At 37.5% G+C, this 25,366-nt stretch overlaps 1 protein-coding gene and 1 long non-coding RNA gene across 2 annotated transcripts in view; one reads left to right on the top strand and one right to left on the bottom strand.

Annotated features, from left to right (window-relative positions):
• The window catches only part of greb1 (growth regulating estrogen receptor binding 1), a 50,864-nt gene that overhangs the window by 21,433 nt on the left and 4,065 nt on the right, over positions 1–25,366 (top strand). The window contains exons 6-27 of the mRNA XM_087290680.1: positions 387–509; positions 645–770; positions 2,262–2,384; positions 5,627–5,749; positions 6,358–6,543; positions 10,417–10,767; positions 12,138–12,266; positions 12,351–12,452; positions 12,846–13,043; positions 13,349–13,529; positions 13,624–13,807; positions 13,910–14,046; positions 15,612–15,960; positions 18,089–18,204; positions 19,525–19,730; positions 21,965–22,440; positions 22,527–22,629; positions 23,830–23,985; positions 24,084–24,223; positions 24,390–24,551; positions 24,688–24,892; positions 24,973–25,135. Of these exons, the coding sequence (XP_087146806.1) occupies positions 387–509; positions 645–770; positions 2,262–2,384; positions 5,627–5,749; positions 6,358–6,543; positions 10,417–10,767; positions 12,138–12,266; positions 12,351–12,452; positions 12,846–13,043; positions 13,349–13,529; positions 13,624–13,807; positions 13,910–14,046; positions 15,612–15,960; positions 18,089–18,204; positions 19,525–19,730; positions 21,965–22,440; positions 22,527–22,629; positions 23,830–23,985; positions 24,084–24,223; positions 24,390–24,551; positions 24,688–24,892; positions 24,973–25,135 (4,039 nt within the window). The remainder of the gene's footprint in view (positions 1–386; positions 510–644; positions 771–2,261; positions 2,385–5,626; positions 5,750–6,357; positions 6,544–10,416; positions 10,768–12,137; positions 12,267–12,350; positions 12,453–12,845; positions 13,044–13,348; positions 13,530–13,623; positions 13,808–13,909; positions 14,047–15,611; positions 15,961–18,088; positions 18,205–19,524; positions 19,731–21,964; positions 22,441–22,526; positions 22,630–23,829; positions 23,986–24,083; positions 24,224–24,389; positions 24,552–24,687; positions 24,893–24,972; positions 25,136–25,366) is intronic.
• LOC141378599 (uncharacterized) lies at positions 17,621–23,934 on the bottom strand. The gene is made up of 3 exons (XR_015513544.1): positions 21,940–23,934; positions 20,196–20,258; positions 17,621–20,056 (listed from the first exon to the last, which is right to left on the bottom strand). It is a non-coding gene; the product is annotated as an uncharacterized LOC141378599 (long non-coding RNA).

Below are 25,366 nucleotides of genomic sequence, written 5' to 3' on the forward strand. Positions count from 1 at the left end.
GTACTAATTACTCTTTTTAGTAGTAACTTAAGATAAATAAATAAAATTAAGTACTCAATAAAAAGTCAATATAAAAAAGCCCATAACACAGCTATAAAAATGAAAACACAGACTCTAATATAGTCATAATTATATGCATTATATTCATATTAGAACACTACACCTTGCTTGAATAGGATTTGATTAATCATAATTAAAATGAACATTGACAGACTCATTTATAGTTATTGCTTTTGATGGGAATTCAGAAGGCCTTCTGAAGCAGTTGTTAATTTTCCTAATGCAAAGGCGAACGGTGGAAAGATCCTTACTAGCCACCAAATGTCAGACGAAAATGTCTTGCTATGCATTGTTTCACTGTTGCTTTTCCCTCGTTTTATGTACAGACAGCCGAATGAGAAATACAGTCAGTAATATAACTGCTGGACCAGAGGAGCAATCAGCACATGGACCCAATGACCTGCTCTCCAATTCAGGGCACATGCCTTTAAACACAATTAACCACACAGGTATAAAATAAATCAGGCTTGTGTACACAATATTTAAGCATCTGTTTTTCTTCAGAATGTATAACGACTGCATTGACTTCCAATAATCTCTTTTATCTTTAAGTTAATAGATTTTATGCTATCCCAATCACTCAGATCTGAACACCCAACACCACACATCTGACGGTTCCCCTCCCATTACTAATGGCAGTCATGTTCCAGCTCAACCTCTACCACAGCCTGGAATAGTTGCCACTGGCCCTGGAAGGCCCACAGTAATAGGTAATCCTGCCCTCCAGCACTCACTATTCACTCAGTGGTTTAACTTCAAGCTCAGATTTGAGAAAGGGAAACCTCAATTTTACAGAGGCGGTCCCTAAAACTAATCCCCCCTCTAGACTTCACACCTCCAGTGAAAGCGAGCCCCCCTTTGGAAAAGTCAAAATGCTTTAAAAAGAGGCAGCTGTATTGTCTTGCCTTTTCCTCCTCCTCTTTTGTAGTTGGTGTCTGTCATTATTCAGCATTTGGGGCTGTAAAAGATCCCTCTCTTTTCTTTCAACACTCTCTGCCTATCACCTCCATTAAGTGCCGCTGTAAAGTCTCTTCCCATCTCTCCCCGGCTCTCTGTCTGCATTGTAAAATGTGAGACTTCCTTCCTGATGCTTTGGTTTTCATTAGGATTCAACACATTTCCCCTTTTTCTTCGGCTTCACTTTGCATATAAAGGGACACATGCACTCGCTTTTACAGTCTGGTTAATGTGTAACATAATAATCACCTCCTGCTTTGAAAGTGAATTTGCATACATCGTTTTAGAGTGCCAAATAGAATATTAATACAAAAAGAAAATCGTCAAATTAAGCTTTAACACAAGCTTATCAAAAATTGTATGATTTAGTAAAAAGAGATACGAAATCTGTTATATATACAGTTCTCAGCAGTACACCCCTCACAGATCTCTCTTTTAAATTCATATTTTCTACTACAGGATGCTTTATTATAATATTTTTTTTTATATACTTTACATTAGTTATTACCATAGTTAAAATAAAACTCAAGATCAGGGTAAAAGATTAGTACATCTAAATAGGAAAATATAAAAAAATATCAAATTTGATTGAGGTTTTTGTGGTTGAAGTAATTTTTTTGCAACTTGTTTGAATATATATGTATATGTTTCGATCTCTAAAGATTTTCATTGATTGTTATTGGCTATATTTACTGACAAATGGTAAACATTATTCATTTTCAAAAAGGGGTGTACTTATTTATGCTGAGCACTGTATTTATACGTGTATGTGTATGCACATGGATGGATGGAAAGACGGATGGATGGATGGAAAGATGGATGGATGGATGGATGGATAAATGGATGGATGGATAAATGGATGGACGGATGAATGAATAAACGGACGGACGGACGGACGGACATACAGACAGACAGACAGACAGACAGACAGACAGACAGACAGACAGACAGACAGACAGACAGACAGACAGACAGACAGACAGACAGATAGATAGATAGATAGATAGATAGATAGATAGATAGATAGATAGATAGATAGATAGATAGATAGATAGATAGATAGATAGATAGAAAAATGCATGGATAAATGTGTACACAGAATGATGAATATATAAATTCATTCAGTCCCTTATTTATCAGGGGTCACCACAGTCGAATGAACCGCTGAATATTTAGATTTTTTTTATTGGATGGGTCGATAAATAATGAAAATATCATATTGACCAGTTGTGATGCTTTAAAAGGTTCCATGGCAAATTCTGGGCCCCCCAAGAAGAGACACAAGGGATGGTCTCCAGAATCGTCTGCTCCTACAGAAGTGACCTCCAGACCTGCTCCCAACAGCACAAGCAATGGCACTAAATCAGGTAGACACACTCAAATCTCTGTAGTGCCCTTATTTACCACTCAGACTGTGCAGTGAGTCAGTCTGTCCCTCTGAATAAGAGCACATATACAGGATTTAGGGACAATAGCCGCATTTCCACTATCGGGCCAGTGCGAGCCAGGGCTTTAATCGGGCCGGGCCGGGCCAATAGCCCGGGAGGTTGAGAAATGAGGCCGAAATCATGTCGCGTTTCCACTGACGGGCTAATAGCTCACAGCGCGTCACGCAAACACCGCCCACAGAACGTCCCCGAATCAAACGTCACACAACCCGCCCACTTCAGATAAAGCACACCATATAATCATCACGAAACGAAACCATTAAAATGAAGACAACCGAAACAAACAAATGACACGTTACTGTACAGCAGCACATGAAATGTCTATACGCACAGACCTGTGTATTTCCATTCATTACATTTGTTTACTCGCCGAACTCGCGACTGCTCTCGCCGAACGCAGGGACCCATCACAGAGAGCACACACATCCATAATATAAAGCCACAGAAATTCTCCTTTATAACTCGATATTGCATGTATTTTATAACATCCTCGTTTTGATAGAAGTCGTGTTAAGTGTTTCAGCATAAGAGCGAGTAGCCTTATAAAATATAGCCATATTTTTGCGCTCGGCAGCTATTCACTAAAGCTCTTCATTTAAAGTTTCATTTATAAATTTAACCACGTCATATAAAAACATAAACAGTTGTTTGAGTAGGCCTATATAGAACCCATTTTGTGTTTGGACTTTCCCCCATATGCGTTTAAAGCAGCGAGCGCTGCGCAGGACTGGGTGACAGAAAAAAAAGGTATAGGAGATTCTGCTTTCACTCACCCAAATAATGCTCTGTTTGCGCGATTTGAATAATATCGTATCCAAATACTTTATAAATAATATTTCAAACCTTCTCCGGTGTTAATTGTTTTTATAAAATATCGAAAATCTTTTTTTTTTCAGACAGGTCTTTGTAAAATGAAAGTTATAGGCTATATGTGTGGCTTTAAAACGGTTCGATTTATGTGTTGTATATAGGCTACCTACATATAGCTAGCTTTTGTTTATTTTATATTGGTTTATTTATTTAATGTGATTTTATATTTATCCGATATTTGTAATTCTTTAAATTATATTTCATTAAAGCTTAGGCTATTTTATCAGGATATGAAACTATATTGTTTAAAGTCTACGAAAGTGGGCACGTATTTTGTTAAGTTTTATGTCCTTCTGTTTTATTTTTATTGTGTATTATCTCCAAAATAAATAAAGAAAAAAGCCGCTCGCGGCATAACGGAGCTGTGAAGGAGCGCTTTAGCCCGGTCTCACACACACATACAGGCATCTAAACGCGCACAAACACACCTTTTAAACTTGACAAAAACTCTCGAATACCTTTACTGTCTGCTGTGTTTTTAATATGGTGTAAAGATTATTATGCGTATTGAAACATAAAGGAGGACGCAGCAAAGAACGTCACTATAAATTAAAACTACTTTATTATTTTATGCAGCAGCCTTACATTTAAAAGCGAAACATAAGGGTGATCCTACGCAAAAAGACCCCAGACTATAAGGCTAGATGTTTTCTTTCCCTTATTTCTTTATTTGTTTGGCGCGTGTACTCATGTGCGATCAGAAAACTGCCCGCCTCTCCTTTCACTCCGCCCCGAAGCCCCAGCTGGCCCTCCTTGGCCCAAGGTATTCGGCGGGCCGAAAAAGGCCGGCCGCTGGCCCCAAGAAAGCCCCGCTTTGGCCCGATCAGGCCCCGGAAGTGACAATGGAAACCCCACTGACATTGGCTCGCCCTGGCTCGCTCGCTTTAGGCGCGATAGTGGAAACGCGGCTAATGGAGGCTTAGCCCAGAATGATGGGGGAGGTGGGGGATGGAAATTTTCCAAAGTGCTCAGTAAGAATATTAAAAGATCTGTGAACAGCACAATTTGGGTTTCATTCCGACACTATTTCAGCCTCTAGATTTGTGATGTATTATTCACCCTTGAAGCAAAAATCTAAGCGATCAGGATTTGTGTTCTTGTTGAAGCCCTATTTGATTTTGTAATGACATTAGATATTGTAATAAAAATAAATAATAGTTAGTGTAACTGGCCTTATGGTTAGGAGGTTGTTACAACTTAATTTGTTTCAACTCAAAAACCTCAGTAAACTACACCCTGTCTCTGAGTGCAAAAATGTGATGTGATCTGACTGCAGCACAGACTCTGCCAAATGGCCATTATAATTGTTATATATATTTGCTTTTCAGCAAGCCTGAACAAAGTGTTCTTCAAATGCTTTTCACAGGAGAGCACTGAGAGCAAGCATACAAAATAAGAAACAATATCAGAAAAAATATAATGGATTGGTAATTTGATAATTTCAGGTGGTACCAGAGACAGTGGTTTCCAACATTTTGTCTTTTAGGTCCACGACACACCAAGCTGACTTCAAAGAACTAGTGCTGATGAAAGTCTACCTTGTTGTCACCTCAATTAGTCTGTGTCGCAGTCATAAAAAGTCATATTGTCAACATTGCTAACTGTATATTGTTTTATTTATTTATTTATTTTGGAGTATGCTGCTGTATTTTGCACTGTTGTTGTATTTTGTCTGAAACCAGCATCTAGGCTTTCCACTCATCACCGTACACTTGCTGCTGATGATGTGACAATAAAAGTGATTTGATTTGATTTGAGGAGATGAACACAGCACGTCCACTATGAAATAGCATTTTGCTGCACTTTATATAGGGAATAAACAGTCTATATCCGCAGGTATAAAAAAAATAAATTTGTAAAATAAGAAATTAAAATTGTGATTGCTTTCCTTTCTTTCATCACTTTTTTGGTGTTTTTCTTTTGCATTGACATGTTCACTAAACTTAAATCAGAGCAATCACTCACCTATTGAAACTGATTCAATCTAATGCTTTTGTGCACAGGACTTTCTACAAAACACTTTCCACGTATTTTTCCTAAAAACTGTCCACTGACAGGCCAACAGTCTCCTTGGTTTTCTCTTAAATCTTTTTTTTTTTCAGTAATTTTTTTTGTCCTAATTCTCTTTGCATTCACTTTAATTGTTAAGACTGAACCTGTGATAACATTACATGTATAAAGGCTTTTATGACATAATATACCGTTGTGTGTATAGCTAAATGCACTCGTATGGTGGTGTATTGATGCAGATTTACATCATGTGCATTATCTGTGGATGTGTTTGTTCTCAGCTGACACTGGGGCATCTGGGTGTTTATCTGTGGGGTCCTCTCCGCCCCTTGCTATGGGTGAGTCTGTCACAGTGCCTGATCACCTGCTTCAGACTTGTGGACTACGGCCGGTCATTTTTAAAGGTAAATTTTTAACATTATTTGATTTTTGCATCCTATATTTGCCCATCAACCCAATTATTGTACATTATTGGACAAATGTTAAGCGTTACAGGTGAGTGGGCCTGACAAACCACCTGTAGAAAACACATTCTTTCATCTCTCTGACACTTTAACCGACCCTTGAACCAGTTTTGCACATTTGCACCAGATACTTTCTTACAATTACTCCATATCACAATTATGAAGTGTGCTTCACATAGGTGAGTGGGCTTGACAAACCACATGTAGAAAAATTCTTCTCTCTATAAAAAAAACACTCCCCCTCCTTACTCTGAGCACTAACAGTTCCTTTGTATAATTAGCACTTCTTGTGTGTATTGCCTCTTCTCGTTGAAGTTGCTTTGAACAAAATTCAATGTAAATGTGTTTAACAACTTGTATATATAGAAATGCATATATACCCAAGCAACCTGGACACGTAGAGGGGAAAAAGTGGCTCTGTTATTGGGAGGTTGGTGGTTGTTTAGTCTACTGAGCGACATGAGCAGTATCCAATAGCAGTTCCCACGTCTTTATCGTGGGCCAGCTGTTCATTTCTGCTGTGTTTGTGGTTGCGTTTTTGTCTGTAGGGCACGGGACACTGCCTCATCTGTCTGGGAACCTTGAGGATGTGCTGGTGAGTGGCCTGCTTGAGAAATGCTATCGCAGTTCCCAGAACCTCCCACGTGTCTATGAGCAGTATGGCACCGCTCCTATCCAGCCCATCTCCACTGAGATGCTGATCCTGCTCACTGTCTACTATCTAGTGCAGCTTGGTGAGAACAACAGTATTCATGCAACTTGCACACAGTCTTTTTATGCTCAGCAGTAAATGTTTTGATACTGGAAATGCCAAGTATGACAAGTATCCATTGAAAAACATCAGCTGTATTTATATTAGTGTTCCTTACAGTCTTTACAGCTTTATCAGTCACAATAATTCAAATGAAAAACTGAATAAAATTAGGGCAACACGGTGGCTCAGTGATTAGCACTGCCTCACAGCAAGAAGCTCACTGGTTTGAGTCCCAGCTGGGTCAGTTGGCTTTTCTGTGTGGAGTTTGCATGTTCTCCCCGTGTTTACATGGGATTCCTTTGGGTGCTCCTTAGGCTTGGGCGGTGTCCAAATTTTGAGACCGTCAAACCGCCTCCATATTTTACCCCGGTATCCGGTATTACCGGCGTAATAAAAAAAATTATGACGTAAGGCTCAGACAGCGTCACCAAACTGTTGGCTTGAGCCTAAACCATTCAGAAACTGAATACATTCTATGCGACCTTAGGCAGAGAGAGAGAGAGAGAGAGACTTTCTCTGTCTTACACAAACACACACACATCTCTCCCGCGATTTATTCAGAAATTTACTCCCACACCGTAAGAAATCTGGCCGGCTCCCGCGGGAATGCAGAGAGCTGTAATCGGGCCATAAAAATTATACCCGATAGGTCCCGAGTCCGACACGTACATTTTGATTGACAGCTTTATAAAGCCCGAGCCCTCACAGCTCTAATGCATTTTTTCAAGAATGAGTCATTTATATGTTTTAACAGCATTTATTCGTAACAAACGTAGACTATATCCCACTTGAAAGTTGGAACAAAGAAATAAAATAAGTCCTCTGTAACATCGTAACATCTCAGCACTCTATAGGTCTACATGCACTTAGCCTTTAAATTGGCCAACACACCAATGAAAAGAAATCTTGCTTAACAAATCAAATAAACTCTAAATGATGACGGGTATTTTGGCAGTAACTAAATTGAAGCTGAATATTAAAAGAATAATGCCACCATTAGTCTGTATACTCTGTCTACATTATGATTATATGGTTTAATTAATATTTATTTATAATTTAAAATCCTTTACTCACCAAGATTAGGCTACGTGTGTTTGTGGAGGAACATTATTAAATCCACTGGCTTTAGCGCAGTCTTGCGCTCATGTGCGTCCAGCAGCACTGAACACCGTTTCACTGCTACTGCTACAGGCCGAGATGCAGAGTTCTGATCTGGCTGATTTTGCAAGTTTTAGGTAGGATTGTTTATTCATCTTATACCAGTCAGGAACATCCATTTAATTTTCCATGACCGTAGTTTCAGGGTAGCGAGTGGCCTCGTCATTTTACCTGTCAGCTTGCGGTTTAGGGCTCTACCGTAATACGCAGTGTATGAGCGACCGCTAAATACCTGCGGCTGGAATAACCGCTCTTTCTGACTGGCTTGACCGCCGTCAAAATTCTCTTTTTTTACTACTTCGTCATAATTTGCTTCACCTTTGCAGGGATGGATTTTAATGCAGGGATTTGGATTTTTTCGGGTCTCGCAGGGTTCGGGCAAAGATCTTCAGCTCTAATGCAGACCTCTCGTTCATATTAACCACGTCTCCCTTCTGTTCAGTCGAAACTGCCAAACTGCAGGACACTTTGAAGCGCGACTCGTCACGTCACGTGACGTCTCACTGTCCCTCTTTCCCTCTCCCTCTCACCCTCTCCCCCTCCCTCTCCCTCTATCTCTCTCCTCCACACTGTCCCGTGATGACAACCACACACACGTTTTTTAGGCATTAAATAAAGGATATTTAATACTTTATGACGGTATAACGGTATTGAAACTGACACCGTTGCTATTTTTAGATCCCGCGGTATACCATAATACCGTAATATCGCCCAAGCCTAGTGCTCCTGTTTCCAAAGACATGTGGTACAGGTGAATTGAATAAATTAAATTGACCATAGTGAGTGTGTGTGAATGTGAGATGAGTGTATTTGGGTCTTTCCCAGTATTGAGTTGCAGCTGAAAGGGCATCCGCTGTGTGAAAGATATGCTAGATAATTTAGTGGTTCATTCCGCTGTGGCAACCCCTACTGAATAAAGGGACTAAGCTGAAGGAAAATGAATGAATAAATGCAATTAAATGACTAAAAAAAACCTGAGACAAAACTAAAAATATAAGCTAATTTAAAATATTAAGTAGTATATATTATAAATTATACTTAAATTAGAGTTTAAAAAACTAATTTACAGTTCTAATTGTTGGCTAAAACAATATTAACTTACTGTTATTAAAAAGAAATGTTAAGTAAGGCATAATGTACATGTAGCTAGTTATTCTGTGAGAATTAAGTCAGACAGGTTTATCAGCTTATCAGGTTTATACGATTGAAGAACTTTACACTGCTAACTAATACTAAAATGACACTGGATTACAACTAAATAAAAACTTAATCAAAATATGAATAAACAATGTCACTACAAATAGTCTTAAACACTGGTTTACAGTTAAACAAAAGCCCATTCAAAATATGAATAGATAGTATATAAATACTTAAATCACTGCTCATGTTTTGAACAAAAGATCATTTGAAATATATAAATGCTGGTATTATAATAGCATATACATTCACCGGTCACTTTATTAGGTACACCTTACTAGTACCGGGTTGGACCCCTTTTTGCCTTCAGAATTGACTTATTCCTTCATGGTTCCAATCTTCAATTGTGCAGTTTTGGTGAGCCTGTGTGAATTATAGCCTCAGTTTCTTGTTCTTAGCTGAGCAGAGTGGCACCTGGTTTGGTCTTCTGCTGCTGTAGCCTATCTGCCTCAAGATTGGGCATGTTGTGCATTTAGAGATGCTCTTCTGGATACTTCAGTTTTAACGAGTGGTTATTTGAGTTACTGTTGCCGCTCTCTGAATAATTTCTCTTTTTCGGACCATTCTCTGTAAACCATAGAGACGGTTGTGCATGAAAATCCTAGTAGATCAGCAGTTTCTAAAATACTCAGATCAGCCCCACCAACAACCATGCCACGTTCAGTCACTTAAATCACCTTTCTTCCCCATTCTGATGCTCGGTTTGAACTGCAGCAGATCCTCTTGACTATGGCTGCGTCAGAAACCGCCTACTACTCAGTTGGTACTGCATTTGAATTTAAACGTACTACTTGACCATTAGAAAAGTACGTTCTATACAGTATGAATTTGAAAAGTATGAATGGAATTCGTACGTACTACATGCGCCATTTTGACATAGTCAAGTGACCTACCTGTGTAGCATGCATGGGATGTGCACTCCAGAATCTCGCTGGAAGTAGTAAATCATCCGCGTACTTCTCGCATACTGTTTTTCCAATTCTGTGAATTCGGACATATTACTCGGCTCACATACTGATTTTAGCATACTATATAGTATGGAAGTATGCGGTTTCGGACACAGCCTATGTCTACATGCCTAAAAGCATTGAGTTGCTGCCATGTTATTGGCTAGTTAGACATTTGCGTTAACAAGCAGTTAGAGTGGCCGGTGAGTGTAAATGATAACAAAATAAAACATTTAAAAACTATGGCTTTATTCATATAATCAGTATAATAAAGTAGGCATGATTATGTTCTTGATTTTGTGTTAATAATGCTTTTTATCGATAAACATATTTTTCAGTAAATTCAACATTTTAGACACTTTAAAACTCTTAAGGGTTTCATCTTAGCACCCTTTTCATGTTAAAACATAATATTAAAAAAAATCATACTTATTCACATGAATGAAAATGAACTCACTTTCCTTTGCCTTACACCCCTCTTCATGAATGAAAATGATATAATTTATTAGTGAATTATCAGCATGCATTAGTATATTTATATGTCACAACAGCACCTGACCAGGCTCCTGTGATGGAAGACTTGGAGCAGATCTTCATGCGCTCCTGGCGTGAGTCTCACCTGACAGAGATCCGGCAGTACCAGCAAACACATACACAGTTTCCACCTCCTCTGCCCTGCCTCGCGCAGCCCCTCACTCCCTCTCAGCTGCCCTGGCTTGCCAAACTGGCCACCAGCTCATGTGGAGAAGGAGTTCTGGTGCTGGACACTGCACTCTCTCTGGCAGAGGCGCTGGAGGACACCTTTCACAGGCTGGTGGAGGGAAGATTGAGCCACACCAACTATGTGGTGATCATCTGCATGAACAGGAGCCAGGAAATAGAGTCATGTGTGGTAGTGACAGGTGAGTGGGTTACACATTTTCAAACAATCAGGGTTCCCACACTTTTCGACAATACTTGAATTTCAAACATACAGATTCAAGGCCTGGAGTAGTTAAGAACAAACAAAGGTCTTTGAAAGTCCTTGAATTAAATTTTAAATTATATTTGTTTTGGTTTTATTTCAACAATTGTTATGCAGCTAATTACATTAAAACTTGTATATGTACTATGACAAATAATGCACATTTTATAAATATTTCAGAAAACACTTTTATATTTGTTGGCAGCTAGCACTCGGCAAATCTAACATAGTCCCCCATTGAAGCTAAATAACGGATGCACCTGGTCAGGACCAGGTAGACCACATGGGAAAGCTAGGTTGCTGTCAGAAGCGGTGTGAGGCCAGTGGGGGGCGCTCAACCTGCGGCCTGTGTGGGTCCTAACGCCCCAGTATATTGATGGGGACTCTATACTGCTCAGTCAACATCAGCTTTTGGAAGCGATGTCCCGACTCTCTGTGGTCGTTAAACATCCCAGGATCTCCTTTGAAAAAGAGTAGGGGTTTAAGCCCAGCATCCAGGCCAAATTTGCCCACTGGCCTCTGTCCATTATGGCCGCCTCACCATCCCCATATAATAATTGGCTTCATCACCCTGTCTCCTCTTCACCAATCAGCTGGTGTGTGGTCTAGTGCAATATAACTGCAGTCATCCAGGTGGATGCTGCACACTGGTGGTGGATGAGGAGATTCCCCCCAATAATGTATAAAGCTCTTTGAGTGTCCAAAAAAGCACTATATAAATGCAAGGACTTGTTATCATTATTATTACTATACATTAATAGTATATTGCCCGAATAGTACCCGTTTTGAATTCAACAGCTTTTAATAAAGTTCTGTAAACATGACTATTTAAAACAGTCTAAACCTTTTGAAAATGACACATTCAAAACATCATCACAGACATTTTAATGTAAATAATAAGTGTAAGTGAAATGTTAAGTACAGTAAGGACTTTCATGGCACTACATATGCTGGGGGGGGGGTGACTTACAAAGATACTTGTACTGAAATTAATTCATTAATGCATTTTCTTTTCGGCTTAATTCCTTTATTAATCTGGGGTCGCCACAGTGGAATGAACCGCCAACTTATCCAGCACATGTTTCCAGCCGCAAACCATTTCTGGGAAAATATTGAAATGAATAGTGCTTCAAAAAGTTCTTGAAATTCCTTAAAAATTGTTTATAAAAGAGTGGGAACTAAATTATAAAGGAATATATATTTTTAAATGTTTTTAGACATTTGGATTAGATTTTTTTGCATCTCTGTAAAGGAATTGAATTCAAATTTGATTATAAATGTATACACTATGTTTACATTTTCTCACAGGAAAGCACCAGACTCGTGCTCTAGCCGAGAGTCTTCTTTCTCCCAGTGATTGTTTGAGAGAGATTGTTCATGAACTGTCTTCTGGGATGGCAGCAGAGCTGGGGTCTTATTTCAGTTCTTTAGGTCCAGGTATGACCTCTGCTTCACTTTGTGAATCTTCCTTCTGCTATTTTAGCAATTCAGTGTTTAAAAGCATGTTATACCACTTTTCAGACGGAGATGTGGAAGCTTTGCTGGAGAAAGCCAGCCCTGAACACACCTCACAGTATTCTGCTATAGAACCATCTGGAGACAGTCCTAAACCTAAGTGCACTGGTGAGACTAACAACGTGTCTGTTTAAAGGAACAGTTCACACAAAAATAAAACTGAGTGGTTCCAAACCTTTGTAATTTTCTTTCTTCTGCTGAACCTAAAAAATATAGTTCCTATTATGGAAGTCAATAACTATTGACTTCCATAGAAGGAAAAAACAAACACTATGAAAGTCAAATGGATACAGGTTTCCAGATTTCTTCAGAATATCTTCTTTTTTGTTGAACTGAAAAAAGAAAGTCATACAGGTTTTGTGACAAGTGAAGAGTGAGTAAGTGATGACCAATATTTCAGTTTTGGGTGAACTATTCCTTTAGGTATTCAACTATGATGTTAATCTGGTGAATACCTTCAGGAAATGTGTGTTGACCCTTCAGTGTTAACTGTTTTGACAGAATACTTTGTAGAGTGGCATGAGATTCGGCCCATTCAACTCGCCTTGGCACGGAAGCTGCTCTCACATGTTTGTGCCATCGCTGATTCCAGCACACAGAACCTGGACCTCGGTTCCTTTGACAAGGTTGACTTTTTAATCTGCGTTCCACCCTCAGAGGTCACCTTTCATCAAGTCGTCCTTCACCTGTGGAACTCAGGTAAACAAGCTATTTATTACCCATAAGCCTCATTCACCCTTACTAAAAGAGAAGTATATTTCAACCTTAGTTTATCAAGTCAACTTTTTCTTGCATACTACATTTGGGAAGTTGTACTTTTGAAGGGTATCATTTATATATATATATATATATATATATATATATATATATATATATATATATATATATATATATATATATATATATATATATACACATACATACATACAGACAGACTACAGACTAAGTTCTGTGGGTTTTATTTCTCCATTGCTTACTCTCACCTTCTTCTGTTATCTTTTTAGGAGTGTTTAGAGAGTTAGGACTCGACCAAGACTGCTTGTCTCTGAAGGAGGCTGAGCAGTATGTGGTACAGCTGAACCAGAGTGCAGTGGGAAAGATCAACAACCTCATTCAGAAGTCAAAGATGAACCCCTACACACTCTTTATACTGGTGCATGATCACGCACACTGGGATGTCAGCAGGTAATCTAACCTCTCATGCTTCTCCTTTAACCATAGACTCCAGTTTGCTTGGCTTTTGCTGGAACGGTCTCTTGCATATTCATTCTTCTGGCAGTGGGCAGTGCAGTGGAGGAGACTCTAGTGTAGGACTAGTGGACAGTCTGCTGAACTGCAGGCAGATTCGAGACGCTGCCAATATCCTGACGCTCCATGTGACTTCATTCCCCTTCACCCTGCAGACTCAGTACACCCGCATCAGCCCATACAACGAGATCCACTGGCCATCAGGATTCAATAATGTAAGCATATCATGTAAATGTTAAAATCTCTCGTTGCAGTTGATTACAAACACATTTTTTCTAGCGATTTTATTCATTGTTCATGTGTTTTTGCTCACCAAGGATGTAGATCTTTATCATGAGAAGACAAAGTACTTTGGTGTGTCCGAGTTGCTAGAAACGACCCGCTCTGGAAGTGGCCTTCCTCTGCTACGATATGACAGTTCCTTTGAGAGTATGGCTGCTGCTCTGGAGGAGAGGTGTGATTTCAGTATTAATGAAATTAAATGTTTATTTTGAATTTATTAATTAATCTATAGTTAATATACTTTACATAAAAATGTTTTTAAGCATCAAAACCAAAACAATAAATCAGTAATATCCTGTTTATTTTTATCATTATTCACAGATTCAAACCCAATTGATGTAATCCAGTGCATCAATTGCTAAAATATCAAAATAACACAAATTTGTCAGGTATTTTAAAACAAGAGTCTTTTAATGACATAAAAAAGACATGTGTGAATATTTACATATATACAGTTGTCAGCATAATTGAGTAAACCCCATTTTAAAAATGAATATTTATTAAACTAATATTATAGTCACCAAACATATTTAGAAACTGAAAGATAATGCAATTAAATTCAAGCAAACTATTGCAAAAAAAAAAAAAAATTTTTTTGGCTTCTCTTGATTTTTTGTCCTTTTTTTTTATTTGTATTTAATATTTTTTTGTAATATATTCATTTGTGTGTAAAAGTTTTTGGAACGTTATTGTTATATTGTTATATTATGTTAAGTTATATTGTTAGACAAGCTCCAGATTTAGCTTTAATACTGACTTGTCTAATGTATATGCACAAACATAATATTGTATAGCTTCCTATTAAAAATATGAATTTAAAAGATAGTTTTGTGAGGAGTGTACATATATATGCTGAGCACTGTATATATGTAATACTGAATGACGATGGAATGCTATTTCACCATTTTTTTGCAGTTTTTTTTTATGAATAACATCTGAAACACGACATTTTTACTTATATAATATCTTTTATATGTGCATAAAACCATGTTTGTAAATATTATTTGATGTTGACACCAAACTGGAACAGCTGGTCTTATAAAGTTTGGGGTCAGTAAAATTTCCTTGTAAATTAAATAAATACTTTTAATCATCAAGGACCAATTACACTGATAAAAACGTATCAGTAAATACATGTATTATGTTACAAGACATTTCAGCTTTTTTTTTAAATGCAGTTCTTTTGAAAATAGGAAAGGCACACTTGTTTATACATCTTTGGTGATATGAAGAAATGTTTCTGGAGTAATACATTTGCATTATAGAATGTTTTCTGAATTATTATGAAACACATGTTTACACACATGATTAATGATGCTGAAAATCAAAAGATTAAACTATAATAAAGAAGAAAACCTTTACAATAATTTAGGAGATGCTTTTATCCAAAGCAAATTTCAATTGAGGATATATATATATATATATATATATATATATATATATATATATATATATATATATATATATATATATATATATATATATATATATATATATATATATCCATCCCCCACCCATACCCCCCTCCAACCCCCCCGGAAACATGGATTGTTAAAAAAGTGTCTGGTGTATTATTATTATTATAAAAATTCACAAATAAAATATATTTTACTCTATTTATAATGAAAAAAGCATAAGAGACTTATAAAACATATAACCAACCTCAAACCTTTTCCTCTCTTTTCATTGAATGCAATGTTTTACTAGCATGTATAAACTCCCACTTCTTTCCTTCAGGTTCCCAAAACTACACAGCGCTGTGATTCGCACTCATGTCCTAATCCAGCATTACTCTCTGGCCCTAATGGCAACAGCAGGCGGCCAGGCTTTACAGGCTCTGCAGAAGCACATCTCAGTGGAGACGCTGGAGATGGTGCAGTGTCTCCTCAACACCTCTCAGCACTGTCCTAGCCGTCATGGTCACATGCTGCTCCTGAGGATCCCGTCACCGGCTCTTGCGGCCTTAGCACATCAGCGCCTCTGCCATGTGCGCAACAGACTCGGCCTTCACAAGCAGTTTGAGGTCATACTGGGGGATCCATGCTCCACTCTTACCGTAGGAAAACACTTCCTGGATCAACTGAGGGTAATAACTTTTCATTTGTTTGATGGATATTCTGCCTGGTCAATAAAATATAAACTTAATATGACCTGTAGTGCAGTGATTGTTATCTTTCGGGGTTATGTTAAAATAGAAAACATAATATTGAAAAAGACTTTTTCAATAAATAAAATTTATAAACAAATTTCCAGAGGATCATGTGCTTATGATTGATCACAGTTGGTCCCTCATCAGCTTATGATTGATTCACCAATCAGAGGATTCCTAACTCAATATAAACAACCAGAGTTTTCTTATCTCAGTATCTTCGTCTTGAAGAATCTCCCCCTACCCACCCCTACAGCCCAGTGATTAGCACTGTTGCCTCATAGCAAGAATGTCTTTGGTTAAAGTCCCTTCTAAACCAGTAGACATTTCTGTGCATTTACTTGTTTTCTCCATGCCTGCATGGGTTTTTCCAGGTCCTCCAGTTTCCTCCTAAAGTCCAAAAACACGCAACCCAAGCAAATTGAACACAACAAATTGATACCATAGCCAAGCTCTTAGCAAGTGTACATCTCTCCTTAGCCATCCTATATCTGTCATTAGCCAGAAATAATTTGGGGGAGTTCATTGAGATCTACATGAGCTCAAACTCCCTTCTCGCCCTGCAAACGGGAGGGAGCACAGGGCTCGAGGATCTTATAAGCTCAGGGCTCTCTACTGGGTCAGCATGCCAAACAAGCTTTATTATCAATCATCAGCTAAGTGTGAACTCTTGAAAATATTTAAAAACACTTCACACTTTACATCATTTACTGTACATATTGTTGTTCTTCTGGTGATGTGACTTGCTTTTCTTCTCATTTGCATCTCACTTCGGATTAAAAACATCTGCTATGTGAATACATTTTTAATTATTGGCAACAAATCTATTTAACCTAACTGAAGGCCCAGGAATACTTCAAACAAAATCAAAGAACAAACTGAAATGACGCCGCATTGAACATTAACCAACCGAAATTAGGCTTTTTATAGAGTTAATTTCGGCAGATCTAAACAACTCACCAAAGCAAACTTGTTGGAGAGTCGGTTTTAAACTGCCTGAAATGAACTAAATGAACTTCATTGCGGTCACATTTCATTCGAAATGACATTATTTCAGTTTGTTAAATTTTGTCTGGAAACTGGAACTTGATTTCTTCTCCCACATCGTTTTTCATTCTATGAAGGTCAAAAAGGAAAATGACATCCAAAACAACACTAGCCACATAAATGCACTGGAGAGTCGAGTAGCAGAGCTGGTACAGATGTATCTACACCCGTATGATTGCTTGCCGAGAAACTTTGAAGACTCACAGGGCATCACACACTGGATAAAAAGCCTACTTTGTTTTTACTTCTTAAACAACTACAATAAATGCATTTCCAGGGTAATCCGGTTTCAATAGTGAAAGAAGGATTTATTGACCACCAACGGACCTGAACCTTACTGAACATCTGGAGATCTGGTGGCCCCAAATAAATGACCATTTCACTGATTTACAGTTGGGCTTAGGTCAATTGGTGATAAAATTATGTGAGAAAATTAAACCTTTATCCACAGCTTGAGCCAAAAAAATTGTCCTCCTTCAGTTTGGTTATTAGAATTAAAAACACTGCATCATTTAATTTTAAAATTCATTTATTCATTGATTTTCTTTTCGGCTTAGTGGCTATATTAAACTGGGGTTGCCACAGCGGAATGAACCGCTAACTTGTCCAGCATGGGTTTTACGCAGCAGCTGCCCTTTCAGCTGCAACACTACGGACAATTTAGCTTACCCAATTCATCTATACCACATATCTTTACACTGTGGGGGAAACCAGGGTGAAACAGTAAACCCACACAAACACAGGGAGAACATGCAAACTCCACACAGAAACACCTACTGACCCAGCTGAGGCTTCTTGCTGTGAGGCGAACTTGCTACCCACTGCACCACTGTGCACCCCAATGTTAAAATTGTAATTTCTAAATATATAATGTGCTAAAAACATTAAATATTTGATTGTTTAAATCTGAAATAGATACTTTCACCCTTAATTATTCTTTTTATTCTTTTTACCCATTGTATTATTACTGATATCCATCATTAATGTGTGGATCCATTTGCTCTTAATGTGTCTCCAGGTATGGCTAAAGATCTTGGATCCAGACTGGGCTCCTCGCACGTATCTAGAGCTGGAGGCTTTACCCTGTATTCTCATCTTAACTGGCATGGATCCACAGGGAGAATCTTTACCTAGGTTAAACACTGATAGCAACTTGTTTATTTCTTACAGTATGGATTATTAAAGAATGACATATGTAAATGTTTAGACACCATTAGAGTGATGAAGCTGATAAATATCTACTTATTATTTGATTTAATTTAATAATTAAAAAACTGCTTTTGTTTCTGCAAAATGTTTAATTATTTACCTAGAACTGTTTACCCAGAAATGGGCCTTTTAAAGCTTGCTAATCTATTTTGTTTGTTTACTTAGAAAATGGTTGGTAAATCTGTACAGAGGTCAGCAAGACCTCAGAAAAATAATTACCTGAGGCAATTTAAGGTCTTTTAAAAAATTATTTTATGTTGTCACATTTGTTTAGTTTTCTTTCAAATGGTGAGTGAGTTGTTTGTTTTTTAATGACAGATTGTATTATCACTTTAATCACAATACTACATTATATAATATTCTATATTGATCATGTGTTGAATTGTAAATGTCATGTTTTAAGCTACATACTGCTTTTATGAGATCATGAAGAGAAAAACATGCCTACAAGATTTGATTTGAAAGCACAAAGAGAGCTGTTTCATTCAGTGGTTATTAATCAAGTCTTGGAAATTCATTAGTAATTCATAGGAAATAGCACCTAAAATTATAACACAATAGCTTTACTTTCATGGTTTGTACTTGACGAGTTGCACACCACATCTTTAAAAACATGAATACTCTATTTTATATGAATGTACAATGCTAATCTTGTATTGTTGAATTTTGCCATATTTGATGATTGGAGAGATTGTTTTGGACTGTTTGTTTGGTGCCTTGTTGGCCTGTCAGAATAATCAATTTATCGACTTATCGTGCAATACTTGGAGATGAGCTCAATATTTTTTTGCCATTGCAATATATATTTACAAATAAGGTTAAAGCTATTTTACAATGACATTTACTTTCAACCTTACCAGTGTCAAAGTTTATAATTGGACAATTACCTAATAGAACGTTAAGTAGTATATATAATGAGACATTTACCTTTTTACATCAGATTATAGAATTTAAATAACCTTAAGAATGTTAAGTATTTTAAAAGGTTTGGCTATTTGCATTATTATGCTTTTATATAATCAGTGGCATAAACTGTTAAAATCACGATTAAAATCAACAATAATATGATAATAATTTCGCTTATCACATCATTTTCTGTGACAATATATCGCACAACAAAAGTTCCTTATCATGACAGGCCTTGCACCTTGACATGAACATATCTAATCCATACGTTTGGATTTTCATTCGATGTATGACCACATTTAGGCTTACCTCACACCCATGTTGTTCCTCTGTCCTCAGATCTCTGAAGTATTGTGACCTGCGTGTTATCAGCTGCTGGTCTCTGCAGCGCACCACCCTGGAGCAGGAGCTGGGACTAGCTGCCTACATACTCAAGACAAAACAAGATGGCCAGCATGGGCCGAACGCACCCAGTGACCTCTCTGAGAGTGACCCTGAAAAACTCAGCAGCACTGACAACGAGGAGGAAGAGGTTGTGGTGGATGGTCAGTATTGCAAAGCTAGAATACATAAGCATAAACCATTTACTGTGAAATGCTTGGGAAAATATTACAGCATAAAGATAATTTTTACACTAAATTAAATAGACATTGTCATGGTCAAAGCACACCACCCCTGCCCTAAACTTTGAGGTAATAAAGGAGGAAGAAAATCAAGATGTTAGTCAGCTCAACCTTATATCATCTTCAGTCTTCAGCACAGCTTTGGGGAGGAAGAGGATTTTTTCCCAAGAAAGAGGAAATGGAGACTATCCACCTCAAATGACTGCATGTGCACATGGGTAGAACAGTTTCTTCCTTTGGGGATATTTCTAATAAACAGAAACAATCACTCAATCAATCAAAATCTATATTGATTTAAAATGAAATGGTGACTTTTAACTGATTTTTTATTATCTTTGTATCATTACAGTTAGAAATGCACTGGTCTACTGACAATAAATCAAGTACCTTTTTCGTTTCTTTCGTCCAGTCTTCGTTTCAGACTTTTCCCAAATGTGTGTAAACATCAATCTGAAAGCATTGCAATCTGTAAACAGGATGTCAACAGAGGCCTAAAGGCTGAGCACAGTCACAACAGCAGGCAAACTACTATAAAGGGCAGAGCAGCACAATATTTACAAGCATTTCACTGAAATATAATACTGGAAAAAATCTCAGAATACTGAATCGAGGGAGGATTTATATGAAAGGTACTGATCATCTTCAGAAAGGTGTGATTGTATTTTATTTTTGTACAATGCATATTTAAAATCTCATTTAAAAATGCCAAGGTCCTTTGTGTAAAGTTATTTCACATGCTGGCAGTGAGTGGATTTGCATTTTCATTTCAATCGTTTCACTGAACTTATTGTTTTTGTTTTGTGCAGGAAAGTTTTATGTAGCATCATTTGGAGTTTTAGAGGCAGGATTTTGAAATTATAGTTTCTAAGTTATATTTGAAACTTCCCATGCTACATGTACAATATGTAGCATCTTTCTTCAATTAAAATGCAGTGGTTGCCTTAATTTTAAATGGTTCAGTCTGTTAAAGAGCAAATAAATAAATCCAATTGTACATGTACTGATATTTTTATTCTTTCTTGTTTCTTGCTTACAAAAAAACTAAAATAAATTATTTTTAAAAACTCTGCAAATGGAATCGGCCCCTTTTTGTTTTGTTTTTAAAAAATATATTAATCAATAAATCAGAAATAAGCAATCGGAATCGTCCCATTTGTTTGCAAAATATGGCAACCAACAATCAGATATAAAAAATAATGCTGCATCACTAATTATAGTGTATGAATATAGAATAAGTGCACTTTCTCCATGGATATCCTTGCTTATTCATTGGCAAAAGTTGTCCTTTAATTGTACCTTTGCCCTAAAAGGAAAATCCTGTCATCAATTACTCACCCTTCACTTTCTGTCTTCTGTTGAAAGCAATATAACTTTTTTTAATGCTGGGACCCATTGACCTCTTTAGTATTTTTTTCTATTATGGAAGTCTGTGTGCCACCATCAGCATTCTTTAAAAAATCTTCCTTTGTGTTCAACAGAAGAAAGAAACTTATAAAGGTTTATAAACAAATTTATACTTATAAACAAATGAGGGAAAGTAAATGTTGAGGTCGTTTAAATTTTCGAGGTGAAACAACTCTTTAAAACTGTTAATGATTTTAGCATTTTTTTTTTTTTGTCATTTAAAATAATATATGTTATTGCTTTTGCCAATTTAACTCCATAAACACCTTGCAATGGCATGGAATGCATAACCTATGAATGAACTATCACTTCAAAGTGACAATTCACCCAAAAGGGAAAATTCTGTCATCATCATTCACTAACCCATGACTTGTTGCAAACCGGTTTGAGTTTTTTTTGTTTTGTTGAACACAACAAAATATATTAAAAATAATTTTGGAGACTGCTAACTATTGACTTGAATATCAGAAAGAAAAAAAATACTATGGAAGTCAGTGGTTACCGGTTTCCAACATTCTTCAATATATCCTTGTTTGTGTTGATCAGAACAAATACAAAACAAGTAGAGAGTAAATAAATGATAGAATTTTTTCATTTTTTGGTGCATCTTTAACAATAATAAAAGCATAGAAAAAAATATCAAGCAAAGTGGGCTTTGCTTTTTAGAAAGAAAACTGGTCAATTCAAAGGTTGCAGTATGTATTTTAAGGAATCATCTAAAACTGACCTTGCCTCTCTCTGGTGGTCTATAGTAAACAGCGATCTTCCTAAGCTGGGTAACCAGGCCTCCCCAGCTGCCTCTCAGCGCCCACAGCCTGACTGTAATCCTCTGGATTCAGAAAAGCAGCCCAAGCAGAGGCGACAGTCCAAATCCACCTCGTCTGGCTCTTCGTCCACACGAGCCTCTCCTCTTCGGCAGAGCTGCTCCTGGGCACGTAATCTCAGCCGTCCGCCTGTGGTGCTGCTTCCTAAAACCGTCTACGACCTTATCACCACTGTGGATTCCAGTGGTCTGCCCAAGTCTACTTCTTTCCTCCCTCACCCTTCAGTGGAGTGGGTCAGCTCCTTTAGACCCCTGCTCAGCAAGATGATGACCTGCACTGAACAGTCACTGTACTATCGCCAATGGACGATCCCCAAACCCCATCACATGGACAGCACTAACCGAGCTGAAGGACGAACTGATAACTTCCACCCACGAAAGTTGTTGCTGAGTGGGCCCCCACAGGTAAATGAGGATCTAAAAGACTAAAAAATGATTGGCCGTGACTACGTTTGGATGATGGGTTACAATGGAATGTGTTGTGTGTACAGGTGGGGAAGACAGGGGCATATCTGCAGTTCCTGGGGATTCTGTCCCGCATGCTGATTAGGCTGATGGAGGTGGACATCTATGATGAAGAAGACATCAACTGCAGTAAGTATCGTGGTAGGAATCAAAGGGGTCATTGGACCACAAATGAAGATTTTTTTACCTCTTTTAAGTACATCATGGCCACATTGTATGAATTTATTGTCTTAATTTCATTATGATTAAAATGAGGGAGCTTTTTAGTACATAGATACCATTTAAGCTACTATAATGGAGAACAAATTAAGTCATGCAGATGAAACTTAGTATGTAGCCACAATATATATCAGGAATAGGGCAGCATCTGTCCTTGAGGGCCACTGTCCTATAGAGATTTCCTTAAACCCAAATGAAATACAACTGCCTTTAGCTATCTAGTGATCTTGAACACATTCTGTGCAGTCCGAATAGGATTTACCACCCTCCAAAGAGCAATTCAGAGTACTTTTCCAAACCAGAGTGCTCAGACTGGCCATTTTGAAGGACCCTTCGGAATGAAGCATTTTGTTGGGTATAACTGGTGGACATGTCAGGCCTCTATGATCCTTTTTGGAGGGAAGTTGTTTGGTGTTTCCATTTGGAAGGACTAATCTCTATTCCCTAATCCCGTCGAAGCTGTCAATCCAGAGGGTAGGGATCCCCCCGAAGGGACTAGGGCATGGGGATGAGTCATCAGGAATAGAATGCAGTAATTAATTACCATGTTTAGTTATATTTAGTAAAATTAACCCAATCAGTTAAGTTGGAGATAAACTGCGCAGAACAGTGGACCTCCAGAACCAAAGTTACACGTATCTGATATATATGTAAATACATTTTCACACACTTATTCCCCCAACCACCCATATTCAAAAACATTTAGTGATCTAACTTAAAATTGGCAAAAACGATTTCCAACTTTACCAAAATAACTAAAAATCAACATTTAAAATCTATTGAATCGAAAATAAAAGGGATCATGAAACCTTTTGTTGTATTTCCCATGAGAAAGAATGGGAAAAAAGCATGCACATCAATCTAAGTGCCCAGCCATCTGTCTGATAAAGAGTCGGTGTACTTAAACCATCACACGGTTTGTGTAAGCCTTTTTAATGTAATAAATTTTACCTTTTTTTTATTAGAATCATTTACAAATCTTAATCTGGTATTGCAAAATATATATATGTTTTTTTTGTTTCAGTCCCTGTCAGATCATTCGCCCCATTCATATCATCACATCCTATACAGTATGTATCAGTGAAATGACTTGTATTTTTTCTTCTCCAGACTGTGAGACAGATTTGGTGCGATATCATCAACCTGTTGCATCATGCCCCAACACCGAAATTGTAAGAGGGATGCCTTTCGATTACACCATCCATGACCCTAAATACGAGGATATTAGCACTATATACTCACCAGACTTCACTCCGAATTCAGATGGTGAGACCATCAAGACAATCGTGCAGTAATTTTAAGTTGAATGTTATGGTATACATTTAAGTAGCTAAGTATTATTCAAATCATCTTTACCTCTTTAGATGGAAACTCCAGGCGGCAGGAAGATGTTTATTTACGCAGACGAACAACACGGATCAAACTTTCTAAATATGCAGCATACAACACATATCATCATTGTGAACAGTGTCACCAGTATATGGGTTTCAATCCACAGTATCAGGTGAGTCCTTTTATCTAACAGCTCTCTTCAGTACTTCATTCTGATTGGCCAAAGACAGTTTGATGGTAGATTATCATTTACTGTTTGGCTATAAACAGAAAAACCTTATTTTTATGCATATAATTTGTTCAGACTTCATTTTGGGGTGTTCATTTTCTGTTTGCAGCTGTACGAGTCCACCCTTCATGCCTTTACCTTCTCTCACCTTCTACTGGGAGAGGAAATCCAGCTCTACTTTATCATCCCCAAATCTAAAGAGCACCACTTCTCTTTCAGCCAATCAGGAGGCCAGTTAGAGAGCATGAGACTGCCACTTACTTCTGACTGGGTAATGACCAGCCTTGAACTAATAAAAACCAAATGTGCCGTAAGTGTATGATTAAAATGGCCTCAAAGAGCTTAGCTGACTAAGCTTGACTAGTCCCAGACATTTAGTGACTAAAATCAAATTTTAATGCTTGCAGAGTCCAGATGCTATCAAAAGTCCAATTTTCACACCTACAACTGGTCGGCACGAACACGGCCTGTTTAATCTTTATCATGCCATGGAAGGAGCCACCCATCTGCACATTCTAGTGATTAAAGAGTATGAGATGGCCGTATACAAGAAATACTGGCCCAACCATATAATGCTTGTCCTGCCCACTGTCTTCAATGGAGCAGGAATAGGTAACCATCAGTAGATTATACTGGTCATGCTGTGGTCATTGCGAGGTCTAATAAATTTGCCTTCTCTCCCACATTCTCAGGAGCAGCTCACTTTCTGATTAAAGAGCTCTCCTATCATAACCTGGAATTAGAGCGAAGTAGGCGAGTAGAGCATGGCAATCGACCACAAGACGTCTGGCCCTTCATCATCCTCGCAGATGATTCCTGTGTCATGTGGAACAGTGTTGATGTTGATCCAAAAAGGTGCTAAATTTTGTGGTTTGTTATTATTATAATATTATATATGTTTATTTCTAATAAATGTAACAAATGTTTTATCTTATTGTGTTATTAGAGAGAGAGAGATTTGACTTTTGTGTGTGTGTGTGCGTATGTATATATATATATATATATATATATATATATATATATAAATTGTAATATTATTTTATATATATAATTATTGTAAAAATTATTAGTTTTTATTTAAACCTT

Source organism: Danio rerio, chromosome 17 (assembly GCF_052040795.2).
Source record: "Danio rerio strain M-AB ecotype USA chromosome 17, GRCz13ab, whole genome shotgun sequence".
NCBI classification, from domain to species: Eukaryota; Metazoa; Chordata; class Actinopteri; order Cypriniformes; family Danionidae; genus Danio; species Danio rerio.